Raw genomic sequence first — 24855 nt, 5'->3', positions numbered from 1 at the left:
AAAGAGAGGAATGGAGAGAGGGGTGAGAGAAAAGAGAGACGAGGGTGAGGGAGAAGAAAGAGAGATGAAGGTGGGAGGGAAGGAATAATGAGAAGGTTCAACATTTGGACCTCTCTGTCTCTTTCTCTCTCCTCCCCTTCTCCGTCCCCTTCGCCTCTCTCCTTCCACTTCCTCTTCTCTCTCCCTTCCTGCTCTCCCCGCTCTTTCTATCTTTCTCTCTCCTCCGCTTCTATATCTCCCGCTACCTCTTTCCTTCTACTTCCTCTTCTCTCTGCCCTCTCCCTTCCCTTTCCCACCTCTCTCTTGTCTCGTGTACTCTCTCCTTCCCTTCTCCATCTCCCCCGCTTCTCCCTTCCATCCTCTTCTCTCTCTCCCATCACCTTTTCCCTTCTCTCTCATTCTCTCTCCTCTCCTTGTCTGTCTCCTCCTCTCTCCTTCCACCCTCCCCACCTCCTCTACTTCTCTCCCATCTCTCTCCTTCCCTTCTCCTCCACCTCTCTCCTTCTACCCTATTTTCTCCTTTCTCATTCTCCTTTTTCTCTCTTTCTCTCCTCTCCATCTCCTCTACCTCTCTCCTTCCACCTTCTTCTCTCCCATTTCTCTCTCCTCCCCATCTCCTCCACATCTTTCTCCCTTCCCCCTCTCTCATCTCCCCTTCTCCATCTCCTCCCCCTCTCTCCCTCCACTTCCCTCTCTCCTCCCCCTCTCTCCCTCCTCTCCCCCTCTCTCTCCTCTCCATCTCCTCCAGCCCCCTCTCTCCCTCTCTCCTCCCCTTTCCTGCACCTCTCTCCCTCCTCCCCTTCTCCTCCCTCTCTCCCTCCTCTCTCAGCCCTCTCTCCTCCCCTTCTCCTCCCCCCCTCTCTCTCCCTCCCCTCTCTCCTCCCCCTCTCTCTCTCCCTCCCCTCTCTCCTCCCCCCCTCTCTCTCCCTCCCCTCTCTCCTCCTCCTCTCTCCTCCTCCTCTCTCCTCCCCCTCTCTCCTCTCCCTCTCTCCTCTCCCTCTCTCCCTCCTCTCTCCTCTCCCTCTCTCCCTCCTCTCTCTCCTCTCCCCCTCTCCTTCCTCTCTCCCCTCTCCCTCCTCTTTCTCCTCCCCCTCTCTCCCTCCTCTCCCCTCTCTCCCTCCTCTCTCAGCCCTCCCTCTCTCCTCCCATTCTCCTCCCCCCCTCTCTCTCTCCTCTCCTCCTCTCTCTCCTCCCCTCTCTCCTCCTCTCCCTCTCTCCTCCCCCTCTCTCCCTCCTCTCTCTCAGCCCTCCTGTTCTCTTCCCTCTCTCTCTCTCCTCTCTCCCTCTCTCCCTCCTCTCCCTCCTCACTCTCCTCTCCTCTCTCTCCTCCCCCTCTCTCCTCTCCCTCTCTCCTCCCCCTCTCTCCCTCCTCTCCCCCCTCTCTCCTGTCGCTGATCTGAATCTCTGACAGGTTCGCACGGAGCAGTTTTCCGGTTCAGTACAGATCCAGGTTCTGTGAGCGTGTGATAAACTGTCATAGCGTAACCACGGCGACAAAGATCTCTCTTATATCTGCTTCTGTTTTCACTCAAAACGCCGCGTCCCGTCTCGCCTTTCCCCCCACAAACACGCGGATACTTCACATACAGAGAGATGCGGCGCCGATATCCTCTCCTCCTGATACGAGGCGGAGAGACGGCGATAAAAACGCACGCCGTCAGAGGCACTTGAACCTCACACGCCGGCTTATTCAAACAGAGAGATTATCCACGCCGCGGTTTGGACGAATAAAAGCGTCTGATGAGATTTCTTATTCAAAACGGCTTTGCGCTATTAGATTTTCAGAGTCTAGAATGCGATGAGGGCGAGGGCCACTTTTCCCCCATCGTTGTCTGTAATCGCCACGGTGATGGTGATTTTCCTGCTCTTGTGGCTGACTAGCTGACACACTGAGCAAAGCACATTTTTTACTTAGCATTTGGGAATTAAGAAGTTCAAAAAGGACAGAAGTTAAGGACGATGGGCGATTTGAGCGGTTTGTTTTTCCTGTATCTACCTTCGACACCTCCCGCACCTTCCTCTCTCTTTCTTCTCCTTCACCCTCCTCCTTCTCTCACTCCGTCTTGTACGCTCTCTATCTTTTCTCCTTCTCTTTATCCTCCTTTCTCCCTCGCTCCTGTCTCTTAATATTCGTACATTTTGACCAACTATGAACTGAAGGATCATTGGATTGTGGTTTGTTTTTCCTGTATCTACCTTCGACACCTCTCGCACCTTCCTCTCTCTTTCTTCTCCTTCACCCTCCTCCTTCTCTCACTCCGTCTTGTACGCTCTCTATCTTTTCTCCTTCTCTTTATCCTCCTTTCTCCCTCGCTCCTGTCTCTTAATATTCGTACATTTTGACCAACTATGAACTGAAGGATCATTGGATTGTGGTTTGTTTTTCCTGTATCCATGGCAACGCTACACGGAGCTAGCGATGCTAACCAGCTAGCTCCGAAATGCTACAGACTTTATACAACTATGCAACAGATTTTCTACAATGGTTTGTCTCGTCACCGACCAAAACGACAGAGCGGAGAGTGAGGGTCTGAGTTCACCTGGCTCCCCCTAGAGGCTGCTGTGATACTGCAGGACACAGAGGACACAAGTTTCATTTTTAATCCATATCTCTACATTTACACTTAAAAAAAATGAACAAAACTTGTGTGAAATACTTTTTACTCTTACATTACATTTTTAAACACGTACTTAAGTCGATTTTTTTCATGTGATACTTTTACTCGAGTAACTTTCTACCTCTGTATCTGTACTTTTATTTAACTAACAGGATTTAATAATTCATCCACCACTGCCACAAAAACCCAAGAGCAGATTTAAACCTCAAAAACTATTTTAAATCTACAATATCCTTAAAAAGTAACATAGTTTGCATCTGTAATGAGTCTTAAAAGTTATTAATTCAGGCTTTTACAGCTGAAATCTGATCATATCGCCCAAAAAAAACACAAAAAAATGTCCCAAAGTAGTTTCATATATTGAACGATAAGTCATTATAGTAATTATCATGACAGACCTAATTGTTGTCAATCACAGAACTCTGCCTTTGCCTTTTACTTAGCTCCCCCTGGAGGCTGCTGTGATACTGCAGTACACAGAGGAGAAACACTTTTGTCCTGAGGATTGCTATACACCTCACACCGGCCTGACACTGGATCTGAGGACTCGATCTGTTGAGCTGTACTGAAATGTTAGTTTGAACTTTTTCGTATAAAGAAAAAAAATAATGAAAGTACAGTATTTTTGCACCGGAGTATAAATCGCACCGGAGTATAAGTCGCACAGGAGTATAAGTCGCACAGGAGTATAAATCGCACCGGAGTATAAGTCGCACAGGAGTATAAGTCGCACTGGAGTATAATATAAGTCGCACCTGAGTATAAGTCGCACCTGAGTATAAGTCGCACAGGAGTATAAGTCGCACAGGAGTATAAGTCGCACCGGAGTATAAGTCGCACCAGAGTATAAGTCGCACCGGAGTATAAGTCGCACCTGAGTATAAGTCGCACCTGAGTATAAGTCGCATTGGAGTATAATATAAGTCGCACCTCAGTATAAGTCGCACAGGAGTATAAGTCGCACCGGAGTATAAGTCGCACTGGAGTATAATATAAGTCGCACCGGAGTATAAGTCGCACCTGAGTATAAGTCGCACCGGAGTATAAGTCGCACCTGAGTATAAGTCGCACCGGAGTATAAGTCGCACAGGAGTATAAGTCGCACCTGAGTATAAGTCGCAGCGGAGTATAAGTCGCAGCGGAGTATAAGTCGCACAGGAGTATAAGTCGCACAGGAGTATAAGTCGCACCTGAGTATAAGTCGCACCTGAGTATAAGTCGCACCTGAGTATAAGTCGCACCGGAGTATAAGTCGCACAGGAGTATAAGTCGCACCTGAGTATAAGTCGCAGCGGAGTATAAGTCGCAGCGGAGTATAAGTCGCACAGGAGTATAAGTCGCGCCTGAGTATAAGTCGCGCCTGAGTATAAGTCGCGCAGGAGTATATGTCGCGCCGGAGTATAAGTCGCGCCGGAGTATAAGTCGCACCTGAGTATAAGTCACACCTGAGTATAAGTCGCACCCCCGTCCGGAAAATATGGTGATACTTATAAAACAAGTTAATATGTTGTTTTGGGTGATTATATTATTTTCAAAACCATAAAAGGCAACACAGCGTTTTAAATATGAAGTAAAACACCCCCGCTCTTTAACGCAGTATCCTGACCGTGTTTTGTATCGAAGTATCCTCTTCTACAAACATTACCACAAAACCATTCGAATTTTACTTTCACCTTAACTTTTTAACTCCACTCTCTCACATTTTCCTAACAAGTCGCCCACAAAACAGAGCTATTTTTACCCTTTTTTTAAAACACCCACCGCCTCAGGCACCGCTCATAATTAAGAAGTGAAAAACAAGCTTTGGATCGGGCGCAGACAAAGAGCCCGATAAATCACGTCCCTCTCAAATGAAATGATTTAGTCTGCGGAGTCGGCCTTATCAGAGCGGCTGTTGTAATAACGCACTGTAAAGCTGATTACTGCTGGAGACAGATAGAGACGGGTGACTTTAATGGACTTATCGAGATGTGTTTTTTAAGGGCCCCGCCGGAAAATAATGATCTTTTTAAAACTACAAAGTAAATCCAAAACAAGAGCGGTGTATTTCCTGTCACGTGTAGCTAGGACCGTCACGGGAACATGTACTGAAGGTCGATATATCGCTGAAGAAAATACAGAAGATAAACGATAATATTGAAACTCATTTATGTCACTGACCAATGGTGAAGGCAGCCAAGTAAAAGTAGTAGAGTTTTTAGGACAAAGTACATTTTACAGTGGATACTTTTTACTTTTACTTCACTACGTTTTTGAACAGGACTAAAAACTAAAAAGTATTTTTCGTAACATTGTTTGAGGGGTTATTTTTACCTTGCCTGTGGTATAAAGTTTTCGATTTCGAGCTTCGGCTTTGAGGAAACAAAAATAAATACACAAAAGTACTAAGAAAAATGAAGAAACTGATTCAAATTGTTACTGTTGAACAAAATATAAATACTTTTTAATCAATATCTCTACATTTACACCTTAAAAATGTATTTTCCAAGTATATTTTTAAACAGGTACTTAAATACTTTTACCTAAGTAGATTTTTTTCATGTTTTTTTCATACTTTTACTTGAGTGACTTCTTACTTCTGTATCTGTACTTTTACTTAAGTAACAACATGGAGTATTTCATCTACCACTGCCACAAAATACCAAGAGCAGATTTAAACCACAGAAACTCAATCATAAATCCTTCAATACCAGTTTGAATATTGATCCTTTTGCTAAACCCGCTCTGGTCTGATATATGTCCAGTATTTTATTCATTATTGACACAGACGGACTGAGGGACAGAGGTATTGAGGGACAGAGGGACAGATGGACAGAGGGACAGACAGACTGAGGGACAGAGGTACAGAGAGACAGAGGGACAGATGGACAGATCATCATGTTTTTGTTTATTTATGGAGGATTGTCACGTGGGCGCATGGGTGATGTAGACTTGTGGGCGGAGTCTTGTACAGCTAGGACCCGGGAGAGATCGCTAGATTACTCAAACATGCACGGATGACGTCTTAAACCACTTTAGACATAGTTTAGTTAGTTTTTGATGAGGGAACAACGTTATAACATGGTCGAAAGCTCCAAAAAGCCCCCGCTCTTTAAGATGTCCACAAGGTTTTAGTGAAAAAAGTTTGGGATGATCTATGTTTTCAGTACAGATCTCTCTATCACTCATCTTATCTTATTACACACATCAGTGGGATTTGGATAAATGCCAGATTACATTCAGATGAACCATGAACCCGCTCTGATAATCTAAAAGTAATAAATCCCATTGCGAGATAGGGCCAAGCTCCAAAGAACCATCCGAACTGTGGCATTTAAGGGCAGTGGGAAATATCAGTGACACCACGTGGCATTTAAAGGTCCTGTCCTCCATTTTGTCCCACGTATTTGAGCAAAAATGTGCCTTGCCCCATCACAGATATAGCGTATAAGCAGCTCTGGAGGTCAAAATAAGTCCGCCGCGCGCCGTCTGCATCTAATTATAGCGTCGGATGATTCAGGAAGTGCGCAGTTAGCATGCTAGTTGATGCCGCAGGGGGGAAAAAAACACGCATTGGTGTCTGAAAGTCGTGAAAAGTGCTTATAAACTCATCGCTGTGAATAATTAGAGTGTTCTGAGTGCATAAAGTGACAGTAAACGTCAGATACGGTGCCTTTAAGAGCAGTGCGGAATATCAGCCACGCCACGTGACATTTAAAGGCGATGGGACGTAATCATTTCTGCAGTTTAAATGGGAAAGCGTGGGCTGCTCCTCGTGAATTTAGAACGGCACAAAATGGAGGACAGCATAAAAGTTGATGATACTGTTTGGGCTGTGGGCGTTTCACGATGTTTAAAGCGACGCCTTAAAGGTCACGTGTTACGCGAAATGGACGTTTCAGAAGTTTTTAAACGTGTTGTAGTCGTTTCCTTCTCATTTACTCTCTGGAAGTTGTATTAGGACTGATTCATGTTTGAGGAATTTTTAATCGCTTGTTTTAAAGACGCCATTTTGTTGATCGATCCCTGTTTTTCACCTTCACTGTGACGTACGCACTTCCCTCTCCAGTTTCTCTCTCTGGCGTGACGTGCAGCTGTCCGTAGGGGGCGCCGACAGCTACACGGCGCTTTGTTGTGATGACGTTTACGGCGACGGCAGCTCCCATTGGACGCCACGCTTTTCTAACGAGGAAGTCAACGGATTTGCTTCTTTTATTAAGTCGTTTTTGATGAATATTGTGATTTAAAATGTCCAAAATACAACATAATAATCCACGGGTAGATTACAACTTATATCGTTCTCTACTTCTCTCTCTTCTTCTGTTAGATTTTTCTCCTCCCTCTCTCTCTCTGTTCACAAAAGCAAACTTCGGAGTAATATTCAGTCTCTCACTGGGTTGTCCTTGAGTTGCTGTGTCTCCGTCTCTTCCCCGTCTCTCCCTACTCTATCTCTCTCTTTCTCACCTGTCTCTCTTTTCTCTTCTCCCCTCTCCTACCCCTCATTTCATCTCTCTCCCCTCACTCTCCCTTTCAGCAGACAGATAAACAACCCTCCCAACCCCGCTCTCTTTCTCTCCCTCTCTTTTCTCCTTCTCTCTTTCCCTGTCCCTCTCTCCCTCTCAGGACTGCAACAGAAAGTGCAAAACTCTTCCTCTCTTCCCCTCTTTTCCCTCTCCTCTTCTCTCTCCTTCTTCCCCTCTCTCTCCTCCCTTTCACTCTGTCCATCTCTGTCTCCGTAGACAGAAAAAAAACTGAAAAACACAGCCTCCTTCCTTCTTTCCTCTCTGTCTATCCATCTCTCTCCGCAGACAGAAATCCCACAAAGCCGATGTCTCCTCCCCTCTCTCCCCTCCCCCTCACTCTCCTTCTCCCCCTCACTCTCCTTCTCCCCCCCCCTCTCTCTCTCTTTCTGTTCCCCTCCCTCTCTCTCAATTTGTCCATCTCTCTCTCTTTGCAGACAGAAAACCCACAAAGCCGCTGCCTCCTCCCCTCTCTCCTTGCCCCCTCTTTCTACTTCTCCCCCTTTCTCTCCTTCTACCCTTTCTCTCTCGCTCCCTCTTCTCTCTCTCTGTCTCTCTGTCCATCTCTCTCTCCGCAGACATAACCCACAAAGCTGCTGCCTCCTCCCCTCTCCACTTTCTCCCTCTTTCTCTCCTTTCTCTCTCCCTCCATCTCTCTCTCTCCCTCCTCCCTCCCTCTCTTTCTGTCCATCTATCTCTCCGCAGACAGAAAACCCACAAAGCCGCTGTCTCCTCTCTTCCCTCCTCTCTCCCTCTTTCTCCCCTCTCTCTCTCCCTCCCTCTCCCTTTCTCCTGTCCCTCCCTCTCCTTCTCCCCCCTCCCTCTCTCCCTCTCTGTCTGTCCATCTCTCTCGGCAGACAGAAAACCTTTCTCTCCTTCTCCCCTTTCTCTCTCTCTCCCTCCCTCTCTGTTCCTCTCTCTCTCTGTCCATCTCTCTCTCTACAGAAAACCCACAAAGCCGCTGTCTCCTCTCTTCTCTCCTCTCTCCCTCTTTCTCCCCTCTCTCTCTCCCTTTCTCTCTGTCCCTCCTCTCCTTCTCCCCCCCTCCCTTTCTCCCTCCCTCTCTCTGTCTCAGTCTGTCCATCTCTCTCTCTGCAGACAGAAAACCCACAAAGCCACTGCCTCCTCTCTTCTCTCCTCTCTCCCTCTTTCTCCTTCTCCTCCTTTCTCTCTCCCTCCCTCTCCCTCTCTCTCTGTCCCTCCTCTCCTTCTCCCCCCTCCCTCTCTCTGTCTCAGTCTGTCCATCTCTCTCCGCAGACAGAAAACCCACAAAGCCGCGGCGGCGTCCAGATTAGACTTTCCATTTGGGAGGAAATTGAACATTGCGAGTCTGAGGCGAACCAGAAGACTCTTATTGGAGGCCGCTGCCCCCGGAGGACAGGCAGGTAATCACCGCTGTGGACAGGCAGAATGCAGATGGGCGAGCAAGGTCAAAACAGACAACTCAAAGAGAACGAACCACACTGAATAGAAACGCCACAGTGTGTAACTTTTACATTTTCAACTGCCTGCTGGGGGCTTACCTTTGTTTTTGTAGTTTTTAATCGAGTTGTAATGTTGTTTACTCATCGAAAACAAGTTGAGTTCTGTTTAGTTTCATTAATTTTTCAGTAATTCTGCATTTTTTATTGTCTCAAGCGCTCAAAACCCACAGTTCCACCTGGTGATGTCACGAGTAGCGATGAAACGATGCACAGTAATACCGTTTATCATGATTAAAAGGGTCAACAATACTCGTTCGTGGGGCATTTTATACAATCGTGACACTCACCAACAAAGATAATCGCCTTTGTATCACCAGAATGTGCAGAAAAAGAAAAAAAAAACGTAACTACAGGGGCGTCAACAGGAGGGGGGGGCAAAGGGGCGTGTTGCATGGGGCCCCAGTGTGTTAGGGGGGCCCAGAATTGTGAGACTTCTTCACCTGGGTCCCCAAATTTCTGTCCATGGCGCTGCTTATTCATAATGTTCTCTGGTAATTTGTAGTTTTTTTTCACTGATAACAAAGTACATGTACGGGACTTGATCATAACGTTTAAATTATAATTATTCATATCCGTAACACGTTTAAACTATCAGCGACTTTAATCGTTATAGTGATAATCATGACACAACATTTCAATATCGTCCCGTGCCTAGTCCGGACGTGCCGCTCTTTTCTCCAGTCTACATAACACCTTCATGGGCGTGATTGACAGGTGGATTAGCCAATCACGGACGAGTATGGTCTATCTGTATAAAAACAAATATGGCTGCTTATGAGTAAACAAAAACAAAAAAACACATAGGGGACTGAAAAACATGGCGGATTTCTACAGAATCAAACAGCGATGTCTCGTTTCACATGCGTCACTGAAATAAACAAATCTGATTGGACGATCGTGTTTCGTTTTCCGGTTTGAGACGTGACGGAGGGAGACGTGACCAGACTGATATCTCTCTGTATAAGAAACACAGTCTGGATTTACCAGGCTAGCGCACTACGTAACTTCTCTGTTAGCTACATGTTGTTATGTTATTGCTTTGAAATGTCCCACAGTATGGCTTTAAACATATCTATTGCGCATTTATTGAAACATGGGTGTTTTTGTTGACGAAAAACACCTCGATACACCTGACCTGCTTGGTTCCTTGGCGATAGATTTACCGTTTAAAGCCGTACTGTGGAATATTCTTGACGAAGCAATGACATCTCCAGTGGACCTTTCACCAGAAAAGTGACATAGTGCGTCTTTATTATGAATTCGCTCCAGTCCATGCCGCCTGTTTGTATGAAATGTGAATCCGCACATTCGTAATTTTAAATGTAAACAGTCGATTATGTAAAGAGAGTTTAAACGGTGCGAGGTCACTGCGTCGACGTCAGCAGGGCGCCATCTGCCGTGCGCACATAAATCACACAGAAATGAACTTCTATGGCAACGCAAGGGCACACATCCTCCGTTATGTAACTCTATGTGGAGCAGCGCTGATGAAGAGCCTCCAACGGGGTCATGTGACATCACAACGTTCTGAAATCACGAGGTTAAAACTGAGCCAGAGGAACGAAGAGAATCCAACGAGCTTTATAACTGTCAAAATTCAGATGTTTGTTTGTTGTTCTGGTTTATGTTTTGTTTCGTTTTCAATAGTTCCTCCTTATTTGGGACTAAACTGGAACTAAACCAGGACCAAACCAGGACAAGTGTGAACCCAACTTTAAAGGCTCCGTACCTCATTTTTTGCATGTATTTGAGCAGAATTTTGTAAAAGCAGCTCTTGAGGTCTAATTATATCTGCTGTGTACTGTCTGCATGTGATTATAAAGCGTTTTTATGTCCGATAATGAGTTCCAGTTGTTCTTAGCTCTATAAAAGCTGTGAAAAGTGCTTATAAACTCATCATGGTGAATAATCAGGATGCTCTGAATGCATAAGGTAAGAAAGGAATAACTTTGGAGCTCTGCAAACTGTTTAAAATGAACAAGTTTTTTTTTATGTTTTTAGGTACCGCACCTTTAAAATGTTACACTCTGGATTGTATTTTAATTATTTCTGTTGAGCAGTTTTGTAAATGTGTTTTAATATCAAATAGAACTCAGCTCTCTCTCCTTTATTATCTTGTAAAAGCTGTCATCTCCACATCACGCCATACGGCACTTTGAGCCATCTGTACAAACATACAATATACTGTAAACCTCCTCTGAGTGGGTGGATGAGCCGTCAATCAAACCCACTGCATCATGTGACCCGGCCGTCAATCAAACCCACTGCATCACGTGACCCACTGCATCACGTGACCCACTGCATCATGTGACCCAGCTGTCAATCAAACCCACTGCATCACGTGACCCACTGCATCACGTGACCCGGCTGTCAATCAAACCCACTGCATCATGTGACCCAGCTGTCAATCAAACCCACTGCATCACGTGACCCAGCTGTCAATCAAACCCACTGCATCATGTGACCCAGCTGTCAATCAAACCCACTGCATCATGTGACCCAGCTGTCAATCAAACCCACTGCATCATGTGACCCAGCTGTCAATCAAACCCACTGCATCACGTGACCCGGCTGTCAATCAAAACCACGGCATCATGTGACCCGGCTGTCAATCAAACCTACTGCATCATGTGACCCACTGCATCATGTGACCCAGCTGTCAATCAAAACCACTGCATCATGTGACCCACTGCATCACGTGACCCGGCCGTCAATCAAACCCACTGCATCACGTGACCCAGCCGTCAATCAAACCCACTGCATCATGTGACCCACTGCATCATGTGACCCGGCTGTCAATCAAACCCACTGCATCATGTGACCCACTGCATCATGTGACCCAGCTGTCAATCACAGTATCATTTAACGACACATTAACCATTAATTCTCTTGGGTCAGGGTCATAAATCTAAACTGTGGGCGTGTATTTAAGTGCACTTTAAAGTGTACTTTAAAGTGTACTTTAAAGTGTACTTTAAACACATGTGGAGTGCACACAGGGAGAGGGCACTTTCAGGACAAACAGAGTTAACACCAAGATAAGAAAACTAGAAAAAGAAATGTTTAATAATGGAAGAAAAAGCGGAGGTTGTAGGTTAAATCCCTCCAGTATCTCATTTAAATACTGTGTGCGGTAACTGCCTTTATGTTTTTTTCTATTTATCTTTTCATGCAAGAAGACAAAATAATGCTTTAAAACCTTCAGGCTGGCATCATAGTAGCAGGAGTAGTAGTAGCAGTAGTAGTCTTAGTAGTAGTAGTAGTAGTAGTAGCAGCAGCAGCAGTAGCAGCAGCAGTAGTAGCAGTAGCAGGAACAGTACCAATAGTAGTAGAGTCATAGAGTCATGCTTCAAGCTGTCCACCATTGTCCCCGTCCCCAAGAAGCCCAGGATCACTGGACTTAATGACTACAGACCTGTGGCGCTGACGTCTGTAGTCATGAAGTAATTTGAACGCCTGGTCCTGCACCACCTCAAGTCCCTCACCTCCCCCCTCCTGGACCCTCTGCAGTTTGCCTACAGAGCCAATCGGTCTGTGGACGACGCCATTAACCTGGCCCTTCACTTCATCCTCCAGCATCTGGACTCCCCGGGAACCTACGCCAGGATCCTGTTTGTGGACTTCAGCTCTGCATTCAACACCATCCTCCCTGCTCTGCTCCAGGACAAGCTCGCTCAGCTCAACGTGCCTGACTCCACCTGCAGGTGGATCACTGACTTCCTGACAGACAGGAGACAGCGCGTGCGGCTGGGGAAGAATGTCTCGGACACTCGGACTATCAGCACAGGATCTCCACAGGGCTGTGTACTTTCTCCCCTGCTCTTCTCCCTGTACACCAACTGCTGCACCTCCAGCCACGACTCCGTCAAACTGGTTAAGTTTGCGGATGACACCACCCTCATCGGACTCATCTCGGACAGCGATGAGTCTGCCTACAGGAGGGAGGTGGACCGGCTGGTGTCCTGGTGCAGCAGCAACAACCTGGAGCTCAACGCCCAGAAGACAGTGGAGATGATCGTGGACTTCAGGAAAGTCACAGCCCCCCTGCCTCCCCTCACCCTGACGGACTCCCCCATCACCACTGTGGACTCTTTCCGCTTCCTGGGCACCTGCATCACCCAGGATCTCAAGTGGGAGCCGACCATCAGCTCCCTCATCAAGAAAGCCCCGCAGAGGATGTTCCACCTGCAGCAGCTGAGGAAACTCAAGCTGCCGGTCCAGATGATGGTGCAGTTTTATACTTCCATCATTGAGTCCATCCTCACCTCCTCCATCACTGTGTGGTTCGCTGGGGCCAATGCCAGGGACAGACAGAGACTGCAGCACATTGTGCCTCTGCTGAGAAGGTGATTGGCTGCTCCTTCCATCTCTACAGGACCTGTACGTCTCCAGGACTCGGGGGGAGCAGGCCGTATAGCAGCTGACACTTCTCACCCTGGACATGGACTATTTGAGCCACTTCCCTCTGGCAGGAGGCTACGGTCCATTGGGACCAGAACCTCTCGCCATAAGAACAGTTTCTTCCCCTCTGCTGTTTGTCTCATGAACACTTTATAATATCTGCACTAAACTGGACACTTAATAACACTGGTCACTTTAATAAGCCATGTTTGCACTGTTGTTCTGATGCTGCTGTTGTATATATTTTCTCCCTTTAAGTATTTCATTTGATTTTTTTAAGCATATCTTTTTAACTTTGTGCATGCCCTTATTTGTATTTGTATTTATTCAGTGTGTTTATGTTGCACTTTTTCACCGAAGTAAGTTCCTAGTTTGTGAACTGTGTTCACAGACTATGGCAATAAAAGTCTTCTGATTCTGATTCTGATAAACTAAAGTACAGTAGTATAAATTGCAGATAAGTAAATAGTAAACAACAGAAAAATAGTGGTATAGTAGTACTAGCAGTAACCACAAAAGTATTAATAGAAGTAGTTGCAATACAGTTTTTTCTGGGGTACAATATTGAGCCTAAATCCTCTACAGTCGCTCTTTGAACACGCAGCTCCTCCTCGACTCGGGGGCTGTTTCATTATCACCTCTGTTCAAACGTCTGCTCCAGGACGAGTTTTACACCAGGAAAATCAGACGCTCCATAAAAACTGCCAGGTGTTAATGGAAAACACACCGATCCAACGAGACTGTGAGCGAGGACGGAGGAGAGAAGGGAGGGAGGAGAGGGGGAGAGGAGAGAGAGGGAGGAGAGGAGAGAGAGAGGGAGGAGAGGGAGAGAGGAGAGAACAGAGAGAGGGAGGAGAGGAGAGAACAGAAAGAGGAGAGGAGAGAACAGAGAGAGGGAGGAGAGAACAGAGAGAGGGAGGAGAGAACGGAGAGAGAGAAGAGGGAAGGAGAGGAGAAAGAGGAGAGAAAAGAGAGGGAGGAGAGAGAGGGGACAGACGAGATAGGGAGCAGAGAGAGGAGAGGGAGAAGAGGGAGGAAAGAGGAGGAAAGGAGAGGGAGGCAGAGGAATGAGAAAGAGGGGTTTTATACTTAACCAGAAAACAAACTTTGTGAGGAAGAAGAAGAAGAAGAAAACCTTAAAACGTTAAACAACAAATTTGTAGAGTCAAGACGACCCGACTATTTTTAGTTGTTCCAGTGGAGTCATTTAAATATTTATTAGGCTCCTGCATTAGCATTAGCATTAGCAGCGACACACACAGACGTACCTCCACTCTGAGGCCCACTCTGAGGCCCACTCCGAGGCCCACTCCGAGGCCCACTCCGAGGCCCACTCCGAGGCCCACCCTGAGGGCCACACTGAGGGCCACCCTGAGGCCCACTCCGAGGCCCACACTGAGGAGCTCTTCAGTCTGTTGTCTGAGTTTTTCTTTCATGTCCAGGACACATTTGATGGAGCCGAATCAAAGGCCCCTATGGCCTTTGATTCTCCTCCACTCCTCTGTCCCCCTCTCTCTCTCTCTCTCTCCTCTTCTCTCTTTCTCTGTCTCTGATTTCTTCTCTTTCATGTCACTTTCTCTGTCAATATCTCTCCTCTCAGGCTCCCCCTCTTTCTACGTCAGTCCCTCTCACTTTACCCTCCACTCTTTCTCCATTCTCTTCTTTCTCTCCTGTTTCTCCTCCTTCTCTCTTTCCTCTCTCCATCCTCTCCTTTCTTTTTCTTTCCTCTCTTCCCCATTCCCTACACACAACCTCTCAGCAGATTTTATTTTTTTTAAATCTAATTACAGATTTTCTAATGCTAAAAACACCTCCGCGGTCTGAAGCAGCGTTACAGCGCGCAGCTCGTCTCCATGGCGATAGATACGTTTAATGCAGCTCTGTGGAACCGTGGACACTCACAGACACCACCTCCATCTTTGCGCGATGCTACAGCTCGATCACTTGGCGCCGCCGCTGCCCTTGCTAAGTGTGTCGCTAAGTTCAGAAATCTCCTCTAACAATTGGCTAGCCGTTAGCTCAGACGCTACTTCTACACACTAATTATGATCTAAAATAAAACAGAAAAAGGTTTACAAACTCAACAGTGACTTTTAACAAGATTTTGACCCATATATAATTGATGGGTTGGTATTAGCGGTATTAGCGGTATTAGCGGTATTAACGTTTTTTGCTGGCTAATGCTAACGGCTATAGGGAACGGACGATCTTCCCTAATGAGCGTCACATTAGCATCGAACACCGTATCTACTAATATATGTCTGTGTGGAGCGTTCATGGCAAAGCAGGAACATGTGATCCATGGAGAAAAGCAGGTGTCAAACGCTCCATCAGGAAAGTTACACACTGCACCTTTAATGTCTCGTTATGTGTGAAAGCCTTTAATGTGTTTGTCTCTTGTTCGGGGTTAATAAAGTTGTTGTCTCGCCTGGTTTGTTCTTATTGATTTAAACTGCGCTGAGTTCACATCCGATCGACAGAGACCAGAGATCCACAGAGCTGCAGTCTGCTCCACTCTCTCTCCTTCCACTCTCTCTCTCTCTTCTCTCTTTCCTCTCTGCTCTCCTCTCTCCCCTCTGGTCTCTCCTCTCTCTCTCTCTCTCTCCCCTCTCCGCCCTCTGCTTTCCTCTCTTTCTCTCTCTCTTTCTCTCCTCTCCACTTTCCTCTTTGCTCTACTCTTTCCTCTCTCCCCTCTGCTCTCCTCTTTCTCCTCCCTCTCTCCCATCTGCTATCCTCTCTCTATTCTCTCTCTATCACTCTCTCTCCCTCTCTGCTCCCATCTCCTCTCTCTCTCCCTGCTCTCCTCTCTCTCCTCTCCCCTCATCTCTCTCCACTCTGCTTTCCTCTCTCCTCCCTCCTCTCTCCCCTCTCCTCTCTCTCCTATCCCTTCTCCTACCTCCTCTACCTCTCCTCCTCTCTCCTCCCCTCTCCTCCTCCCTCCTCTTCTCTCTCCTCCCTCTCTCCCCTCTCTGTCTTCTCCCCTCTGTCCCCTTTCCTCTCTCCTCCCTCTCCTCCCTCCTCTCCTCCTCTCTCCTCTCCTCTCCCCTGTCGTCCTCTCTCCTCGCCTATCCTCTCTCCTCCTCTCTTCTCTCCTCTCTCCTCTTTCTCTCTCCTCTCTCCCCTCTTCTCCTCTCTCCTCTTCTCTCCTCTCCTCCTCTCCCCTCTCTTCTCTCCTCCTCTCTCCCCTCCTCTCCTCCCCTCTCTCCTCGCCTCTCCTCTCTCTTCTCCTCTCCCCTCTCTTCTCTCCTCCTCTCTCCCCTCCCCTCTCCTCTCCCCTCTCTTCTCTCCTCCTCTCCCCTCCTCTCTCCCCCTCTCCCCTCTCTTCTCTCCTCCTCTCCTCTCTCTTCTCCCCTCTCTTCTCTCCTCCTCGCCCCTCTCTTCTCTCCTCTCTCCTCCCTCTCTCCTCCTCTCCCCTCTCTCTCCTCCTCTCTCCTCCTCTCCCCTCTCCCTTCTCCCCTCTCCTCCTCTCCCCTCTCCTCTCTCCTCCCTCTCTCCTCCTCTCTTCTCTCCCCTCTCCTCTCTCCTCGCCTCCCCTCTCCTCCTCTCCTTTGTCTTCTCTCCTCTCTCCTCTCTCTGTATCTTTCTGATGACTTAATAACATTATAACATGCTCTAAATCTCAAGACTCACTTTTGCGTAACACTGGACTTTTAAAGTTTTACCACCAGAACAAACCATAAACCCAGTGAGACTCTACATTGAAGTGCGGTGTAGTTTGCGTGGCAGAGTGTGGTCAGGTGTAACCCGCCGGAATGAGGAGCAGAGAGGAGAGATCTGACGCAACTCTGAGCAAACTCCTGTGTAATTAAGGTTTGGAGCTATTGGATTTTACAACAACACTACAGTCGACCAGAGCTTTTATTTTTAATAGACACCAGGAAACCGCAAAGCATTCTGGGACCGGCGGCGAGAAATATGGAGCAATTTCATCCTGAGCGCCGGTTCACTTTTTTTTTTCCCAGATACTTTCCAACAGCGGCTCTCAAACATGTCAACCGAGGACAAACTAAAGGTGTACTGCGCAACTTTTCTAGTGCCACCTGCTTTACTAGCATCTCTCCGCGAACATGCTAACACTTTGTCTAAAATGTCGCACAGTACAGCCTTAAACTTGTCTATCTAGCCATATACACCTGGTGCCACTAGGAGAGTTAGCTAGTTACAGGTCGCATCTGTGGAGAGGCGACACCGCTCGCAATAAGATCTTTTCCAAGTGATTTTTAAAGAGGGGGTATTGCGCAAAATCGATTTTCTTTAGCTTTCTTGCTGGTTATAACGTTGCCCGAAGAGGTTGTATATGTCATCCATGCGTGTTTGAGTAATCTAGCGATCTCTGCCAGGCCCTATTTGAACCCTTCTTATGCTTAGCTGCGGTTCTGTACAAGGCTCCGCCCACAAGTCTACATCACCCACGCTCCCACATAACAACTCTACAGAAATATAAAAAAAACATGATACAAAACTGTAACTACAACTTCACAAACCTGATGTGATGTGCAGTAGTTTCATTAGCGGGAATGCACGTCGAATGTAATGTGATAGCGCTCTGAAGGGGGAGTGACTTAGCGCAGAGAGCAAAGGGAGGGGAGACTCAGAGCATCAAAAACGAAAGTGAAACTCATAAAACGTGTTAATACTTTGTTTTGGATGAATATAGATCTAGATATGTTATATGTTATAGTTAATACCCCATAGAAGTAAATACCTCCTCTTTAATACCCCACAGAAGTAAATACCTCCTCTTTAATACCCCATAGAAGTAAATACCTCCTCTTTAATACCCCATAGAAGTAAATACCTCCTCTTTAATACCCCACAGAAGTAAATACCTCCTCTTTAATACCCACGTAGAAGTAAATACCTCCTCTTTAATACCCCATAGAAGTAAATACCTCCTCTTTAATACCCCATAGAAGTAAATACCTCCTCTTTAATACCCCACAGAAGTAAATACCTCCTCTTTAATACCCCACAGAAGTAAATACCTCCTCTTTAATACCCCATAGAAGTAAATACCTCCTCTTTAATACCCCACAGAAGTAAATACCTCCTCTTTAATACCCCACAGAAGTAAATACCTCCTCTTTAATACCCCATAGAAGTAAATACCTCCTCTTTAATACCCCATAGAAGTAAATACCTCCTCTTTAATACCCCATAGAAGTAAATACCTCCTCTTTAATACCCCACAGAAGTAAATACCTCCTCTTTAATACCCCATAGAAGTAAATACCTCCTCTTTAATACCCCGTAGAAGTAAATACCTCCTCTTTAATACCCCATAGAAGTAAATACCTCCTCTTTAATACCCCGTAGAAGTAAATACCTCCTCTTTAATACCCCGTAGAAGTAAATACCTCCTCTTTAATACCCCGTAGAAGTAAATACCTCCTCTTTAATACCCCGTAGAAGTAAATACCTCCTCTTTAACTTTACTTTATAATTGAGAATGTTTGCCGACATAAACTTTTGTGCTTTTTCCTTTTACAGTAATCGTAACACTAAAATGCGAGCTACTCATCTTCATTTTGTATCCGGGGGTTTCAGCTTTCTGTTATATGTAACACGGTATAATATAAAATACAAATAAATTGGTAGTCGCTATGGCAACGGTTCCACTTTTTCATCATTCTGAGACCCATGGATGGCACAGAACAGACCTAAACATGTCAAACGTGTAACATGTTGCTCAAAAAGTCAAGAATTGAATCCACAAATCCTGTATATTCTATTTTCCGTTCTTTTTGTGTGAGCCATGTTAACTCCAACGTGCATAAAAATCCCAGAGTTTCTCACATCTGACCTCTGCTCCGAGCGTTAACTTCGGAAAAAGAGAAAAACTATTCACTAAAAGAGCTATTACCATAAAACATCAGCAGAGGGCGGCGTGGTCAGTGAACTGCAGTGACCCCGAGACCTGCTCCAAATACCAGCAAAGAAGAGACGAGGGGCCGTGGGAGGGAAGCGGACCGATCGGACGCCATTTTGGAGACATTACCGGGAGCGCCGTGGACAGAATGTAAAGTGAGTCTCGCTGTTGCTAAGTGATATTTTCATAAAAAGTGAAAAAGCTTTTGTGAAATATTTGATTTGAAACTGCACCTCAGAAAATTCAACACATTTAGATGCAAAAAAAAAAAAAAAAAGGATTTGGAAATGAAAATACAAACGATACTTCGCTCCATCGTGCTGGGGTGTACTACATGTATGTCTATGGTGGAATATTCAGCAGTTGCCATGGTGACACAATTAGCGCGAATTAGCAAACGCAGCCTGTTCAAAGTCGCGTTTTGGTGTTTGATTGCCGACAAAAAGGTGTGAGTGGCTAACTGAAAACCCGTCGGCTAATGCTAGCTAGCTTGTGGCTAATATTTTAGAGGGACTTATTTTACAGCACAAATCGTCTCACCTGTCGTAGTTCAGATTATGATAAAATAAAGCTCAGATTAAAGTCTAACTTGAGTAAAAGAGCTTCAGACAGAGCAGTGCCTCCAGTTAGCTTCATCGCCCTGGGGAATGTTGAAAATGAATTGAAATAATCAGGTTTCTATCACAGATGTATGTAAAGATGCACTACCTGATTTTTTCTCATGGAGGACACACCACCTGCTTGTCTCCATGGTGATGTTACTGTTTAGCTTGGAATGTTCCACAGTATGACATTAAACCTGTGTATCTCCATGGCGCCAAGAAAGTGGTATGATAAAGAAAAGTTACAGTCAGATCTGTGGAGATGTGAGGCCTCTGTTTTCTGTCTCCGCCCATTTCTCTGTACCTTGTTCTCATTGGGTTGAGGTCAGAGGTTAGTGTAAAAAGTAAAATATAATAACAAAAAACGAAAGTAAACAGAATGTTTAGTAAAATAAAATAACAAAACACGACACAACACAATAAAACACAACAAAACATGACACAACGCAATAAAACAAAACAAAACACACAACAAAACACAAAACAACACAACTGAACAAAACAACAAAACACGACACAAGACAATAAAACAAAACACAACTAAACAAAACACGACACAACAAAACACAACACAACATTCAACAAAACACAACATTCAACAAAACAGAACACGACACAACAAAACACAACACAACATTCAACAAAACACAACACAACATTCAACAAAACAGAACACGACACAACAAAACACAACACAACATTCAACAAAACAGAACACGACACAACAAAACACAACACAACATTCAACAAAACAGAACACAACAAAACACAACACATCATTCAACAAAACAAAACAGAACACAACAAAACACAACACAACATTCAACAAAACACAACACAACATTCAACAAAACAGAACACGACACAACAAAACACAACACAACATTCAACAAAACAGAACACAACAAAACACAACACATCATTCAACAAAACAAAACAGAACACAACAAAACACAACACAACATTCAACAAAACACAACACAACATTCAACAAAACAGAACACGACACAACAAAACACAACACAACATTCAACACAACACAACATTCAACAAAACAGAAGACGACACAACAAAACAACACAACAAAAACTAAACTAAACTCTGTAAACAGAATATCTTTGTTTGCTCCTCCATAACGTCACATTTCTACGATGTTGATCAGGAGGTCAGTGGATTTGTGTTTTTAGATCATTTTTGTGTTTACTATGAATAAAAAGTGAAATAATGCACCAAAAAAGTGCAGTGTGTCTTTAAAGATTCCGATGCTAAACCCAGTCATCCTTGGACTTGTGTTTACTGAGCACAGCTCTGGTCTGCAGATGTGTGAGTAAACACAAGTCAGGAGGGACTACAGTGAAACATGAAAGACTGTTTTTACTGAGCCAGAGCAGTGCATCCTGGGAGATTTCAGACCGAGCGCAGTGCATTGTGGGAGATTTGCGAACACTAGCACTGTACTCTGCGTTTTAACTCCTCGAATGGAAAACCGCACTAGGATCTGAGCTGTCCAAGATGAAAAAAAGAGAGATGGAAGAGGGCAGGATGAGGCCAGAGAGAGCGGCTCAGATCACATGGTGCAAATAACTGCTGGATTATTTATGTTGAGATATGTGTGTTTAATATGTGCAGAGGTTTAGTTTACTGTATATGAACCAAACTGGAAAAACAGAGAGGGTAAAACGCCTATAGAGGTATTAAAGAGGAGGTACTTACTTCTATGGGGTATTAAAGAGGAGGTATTCACTTCTATGGGGTATTAAAGAGGAGGTATTCACTTCGATGGGGTATTAAAGAGGAGGTATTTACTTCGATGGGGTATTAAAGAGGAGGTATTTACTTCTATGGGGTATTAAAGAGGAGGTATTTACTTCTATGGGGTATTAAAGAGGGGGTATTTACTTCTATGGGGTATTAAAGAGGGGGTATTTACTTCTATGGGGTATTAAAGAGGAGGTATTCACTTCTATGGGGTATTAAAGAGGGGGTATTTACTTCTATGGGGTATTAAAGAGGAGGTATTCACTTCTATGGGGTATTAAAGAGGAGGTATTTACTTCTATGGGGTATTAAAGAGGAGGTATTTACTTCTATGGGGTATTAAAGAGGAGGTATTTACTTCTACGGGGTATTAAAGAGGAGGTGTTTTACTTCTATGGGGTATTAAAGAGGAGGTATTTACTTTTACGGGGTATTAAAGAGGAGGTATTTACTTTTGCGGGGTATTAAAGAGGAGGTATTTACTTCTATGGGGTATTAAAGAGGAGGTATTTACTTTTACGGGGTATTAAAGAGGAGGTATTTACTTGTATGGGGTATTAACTGTAACACATCAAATATTCAGATCACCATGTTTCCTTTTATTGTTTTGAAAATGCTATATTCACCCAAAACAACACAACAACCACGTTTTATAAGTTTCACTTTTCGTTTTTGAGTCACTCCTCCCTTTGCTCTCTACGCTACGTCACTCCCCCTTCAGAACAACCTAGCCGCCTTCAGTGGTTGCTGCAATTCCGAGTACTACGAGACATCACACAAGACTGTCATCAGAAACACCTGGCTCCTCCCCCCTCTCTCTCCCCTTTAGTCCTCTAGACCCCGCCCCTCCTCTGGTACAATACAACATGTGTCAAACTCAAGGCCCATGGGCCAAATCTAGCCCACCATGTCATTTCATGTGGCCCACAATGAGGTAAATTAAGATGTATGACTGTCTTAAAATGTCAGTTTATCAGGAGATTACAAGTTATACAGCCATATTTTTACATCTATGAAAATACAATACAGAAAGTTTATGAACAAGTTAAGAAGTAGTTAGTAGTAGTTACATATATTTTAGATTACATCTGGCCCTTTGAGAGCGACCATTTTCCTGATGTGGCCCTCGGTGAAAATTCGTTTGACACTCCTGCGATACAGGGCTACACAAACACACACGAATCAATGTAAACACAACTGTGAGCAAACTAACGATGAAGAACACCATTTACGCTCATTAAAGTAAAAAACATGTCCCTTTAAGACCTCTCTCTGCCCCGGTCTTTGCTCCGTGGATAAAAAAGTCCTTTGTTTACTTGCTTTTCACTGGCTCCTGGCTCATATCTAAAAATATTTCCCTGAATCCATCTCATTTCTGTGTATCTCCTGTTCAGTCGCTCGGGGTCAGTCTCGGGTCATTCCGGTTTGCTCCGGTCTACACCATCATAATGAGGCTTCACACAGACTTACACACGGCCGAGCGGGTGCTGTTTGTAGAGCACACGGGCCTCCTGCTCGCACGAACGCTACGGGCGCTAAAGGACGACGGCTCCGTGTAAAATATGAACTTGTTACACCATTGTTTTTTAAAGAAATCTACAGGCATTTCTTATATGTCGGTCTGTGGAGGTGCACATGGTGATGGCTCAACGTTCCACCATCTACCAAAATAAATAAGTGTATAATTTCAATTTTATTTTTACTTTTGAGTCCAGTTTGGTCCATAAACCGTGTAAAGACGTGGATTAAGTGAGTGCGACGTCACCCACAGCGTTCAGCTCCAGTCAAATGAAGCTCATCGAGGCTAGAGCAGCTATAGCGGCTAATTTGGAGCTAGTTTCATATTTGGAATTCCAGCTGCGAGTATCATAGCAACCAAAGAGCCAATCCAGAGCGAGTTTGTTCAAGTTAACACGCTTTCCCGCTCGTACCGCTGGTTTAGCAGGGAGCGAGCGCTTAGCAACGCTGTCAATCACCTCGGGAAAAGAAGGCGCCTGATTTGTCCGTTATTAATGTTCATATCTTGATTTACAGACACAATAGTGGAATAAAAACTCCAGGATCATGTAGAGGGTTAATACGAAACATTTAAGACCAAAACGACGAGTCTGACAGCAGCAGCTACAGAGCGAGGACACGGTTTATCAATAGAAAGTGAATTAGAACCGAATTAGAGTCGATGGAGCCTGAAGCGCGGTCACGCTCACTTCCTGTTGTGGCTAGCAGGTTAGCTATGTCATTTATATATAGTCTATGATTTAATCCTAATGTAGACTTCTTCTGGTCCTCTTCTTGTCTTGGATCAGGCTTTGGTCTAGACTCAGTCCTAATTTTGATTTGGTGACTGAGCAACAATAAAATGATGTGAAATTCAAAATGACTTAAAGTAGCAGTACTCCTACGTGAGTAAAGTACTGTGTAGTGTAACAGCTGCTTATGATTTTGGCTCATTTTTGTGTCAATACTCTGACAATACGTGATTATGTGTGACAATAAAACGGACAAAAGTGACATAGTGCTCCTTTAACTAAACTAAATGTTAAATAAGAGATTAGATTTTGAATTTACAAGCCACTTTATATTCAATCAAAAATACCTTTAGATTTCTTTTGATTTTAAGTGTTCTGGACCAAAGGATGCATTACAATTTTACTACACAGACCTGCACTCTTTAGCAGACGCCATATTGTTTATTTTATTTTATTTTATTTTATTGGGACAATGCATGTTTTTACCTGAAAGTAAACACACCTGATTAGAACTAAAGGCTCATTTCTATCTGTTGTTCCAAGGACTAGGGCCACAAAGAGTCAAAATAAAAATTGCACATTCCACACATTGCACATTCTACTCATTGCACATTCCACACATTGCACATTTCACTCATTGCACATTTTACTCATTGCACATTCCACACATTGCACATTCTACTCATTGCACATTCTACTCATTGCACATTCTACTCATTGCACATTCTACTCATTGCACATTCCACACATTGCACATTCTACTAATTGCACATTCTACTCATTGCACATTCTACTCATTGCACATTCTACTCATTGCACATTCCACACATTGCACATTCTACTAATTGCACATTCTACTCATTGCACATTCTACTCATTGCACATTCTACTCATTGCACATTCTACTCATTGCACATTCTACTAATTGCACATTACACACATTGCACATTCTACTCATTGCACAGTTCCCTTTATTGCACTCATTCACAGAGAGATTCAGTATTTATGGATTTTATAATAAACAACACATTTTTATGAAGCTGGATCTCACATGAACAGACTGGATTTTTACTATTTTTGTCTGAGACGTGGACATTATCGCTAACAGCTGTAGCTAAGATAAACGGCTAACGCTAGCAACTTTACACCATTATTTAAGAGTGTTTTATTCATAATCAGGATGAACAGTGAGATAAACCGGTGCTTCTATCTTCTCTCTACAGTCTAGTGACACTGATGCACTACTTTTTCATAAACTGGACATCCGGATCCCTGAATAGTGCCCCCTGCAGGAGTCACGCAGACATGCAGACACCGCCAACGCTTCAGCCTCGTGTTCGTCTCCATCCGGGTTCGTTTGGGTCTAAACTCTGAG

At 44.7% G+C, this 24855-nt stretch overlaps 1 protein-coding gene across 1 annotated transcript in view; it reads right to left on the bottom strand.

Annotated features, from left to right (window-relative positions):
- The window catches only part of LOC117379909 (seizure protein 6 homolog), a 74721-nt gene extending 60283 nt beyond the window's left edge, over positions 1–14438 (bottom strand). The window contains 1 exon segment of the mRNA XM_055225824.1: positions 14271–14438. Within this exon segment, the coding sequence (XP_055081799.1) occupies positions 14271–14438 (168 nt within the window).
- Between the last annotated feature and the right edge of the window lie 10417 nt (positions 14439–24855).

This window comes from Periophthalmus magnuspinnatus, chromosome 13 (genome assembly GCF_009829125.3).
Source record: "Periophthalmus magnuspinnatus isolate fPerMag1 chromosome 13, fPerMag1.2.pri, whole genome shotgun sequence".
In the NCBI taxonomy this organism is placed as follows: Eukaryota; Metazoa; Chordata; class Actinopteri; order Gobiiformes; family Gobiidae; genus Periophthalmus; species Periophthalmus magnuspinnatus.
This window is presented reverse-complemented; position numbering and strand designations above follow the sequence as displayed.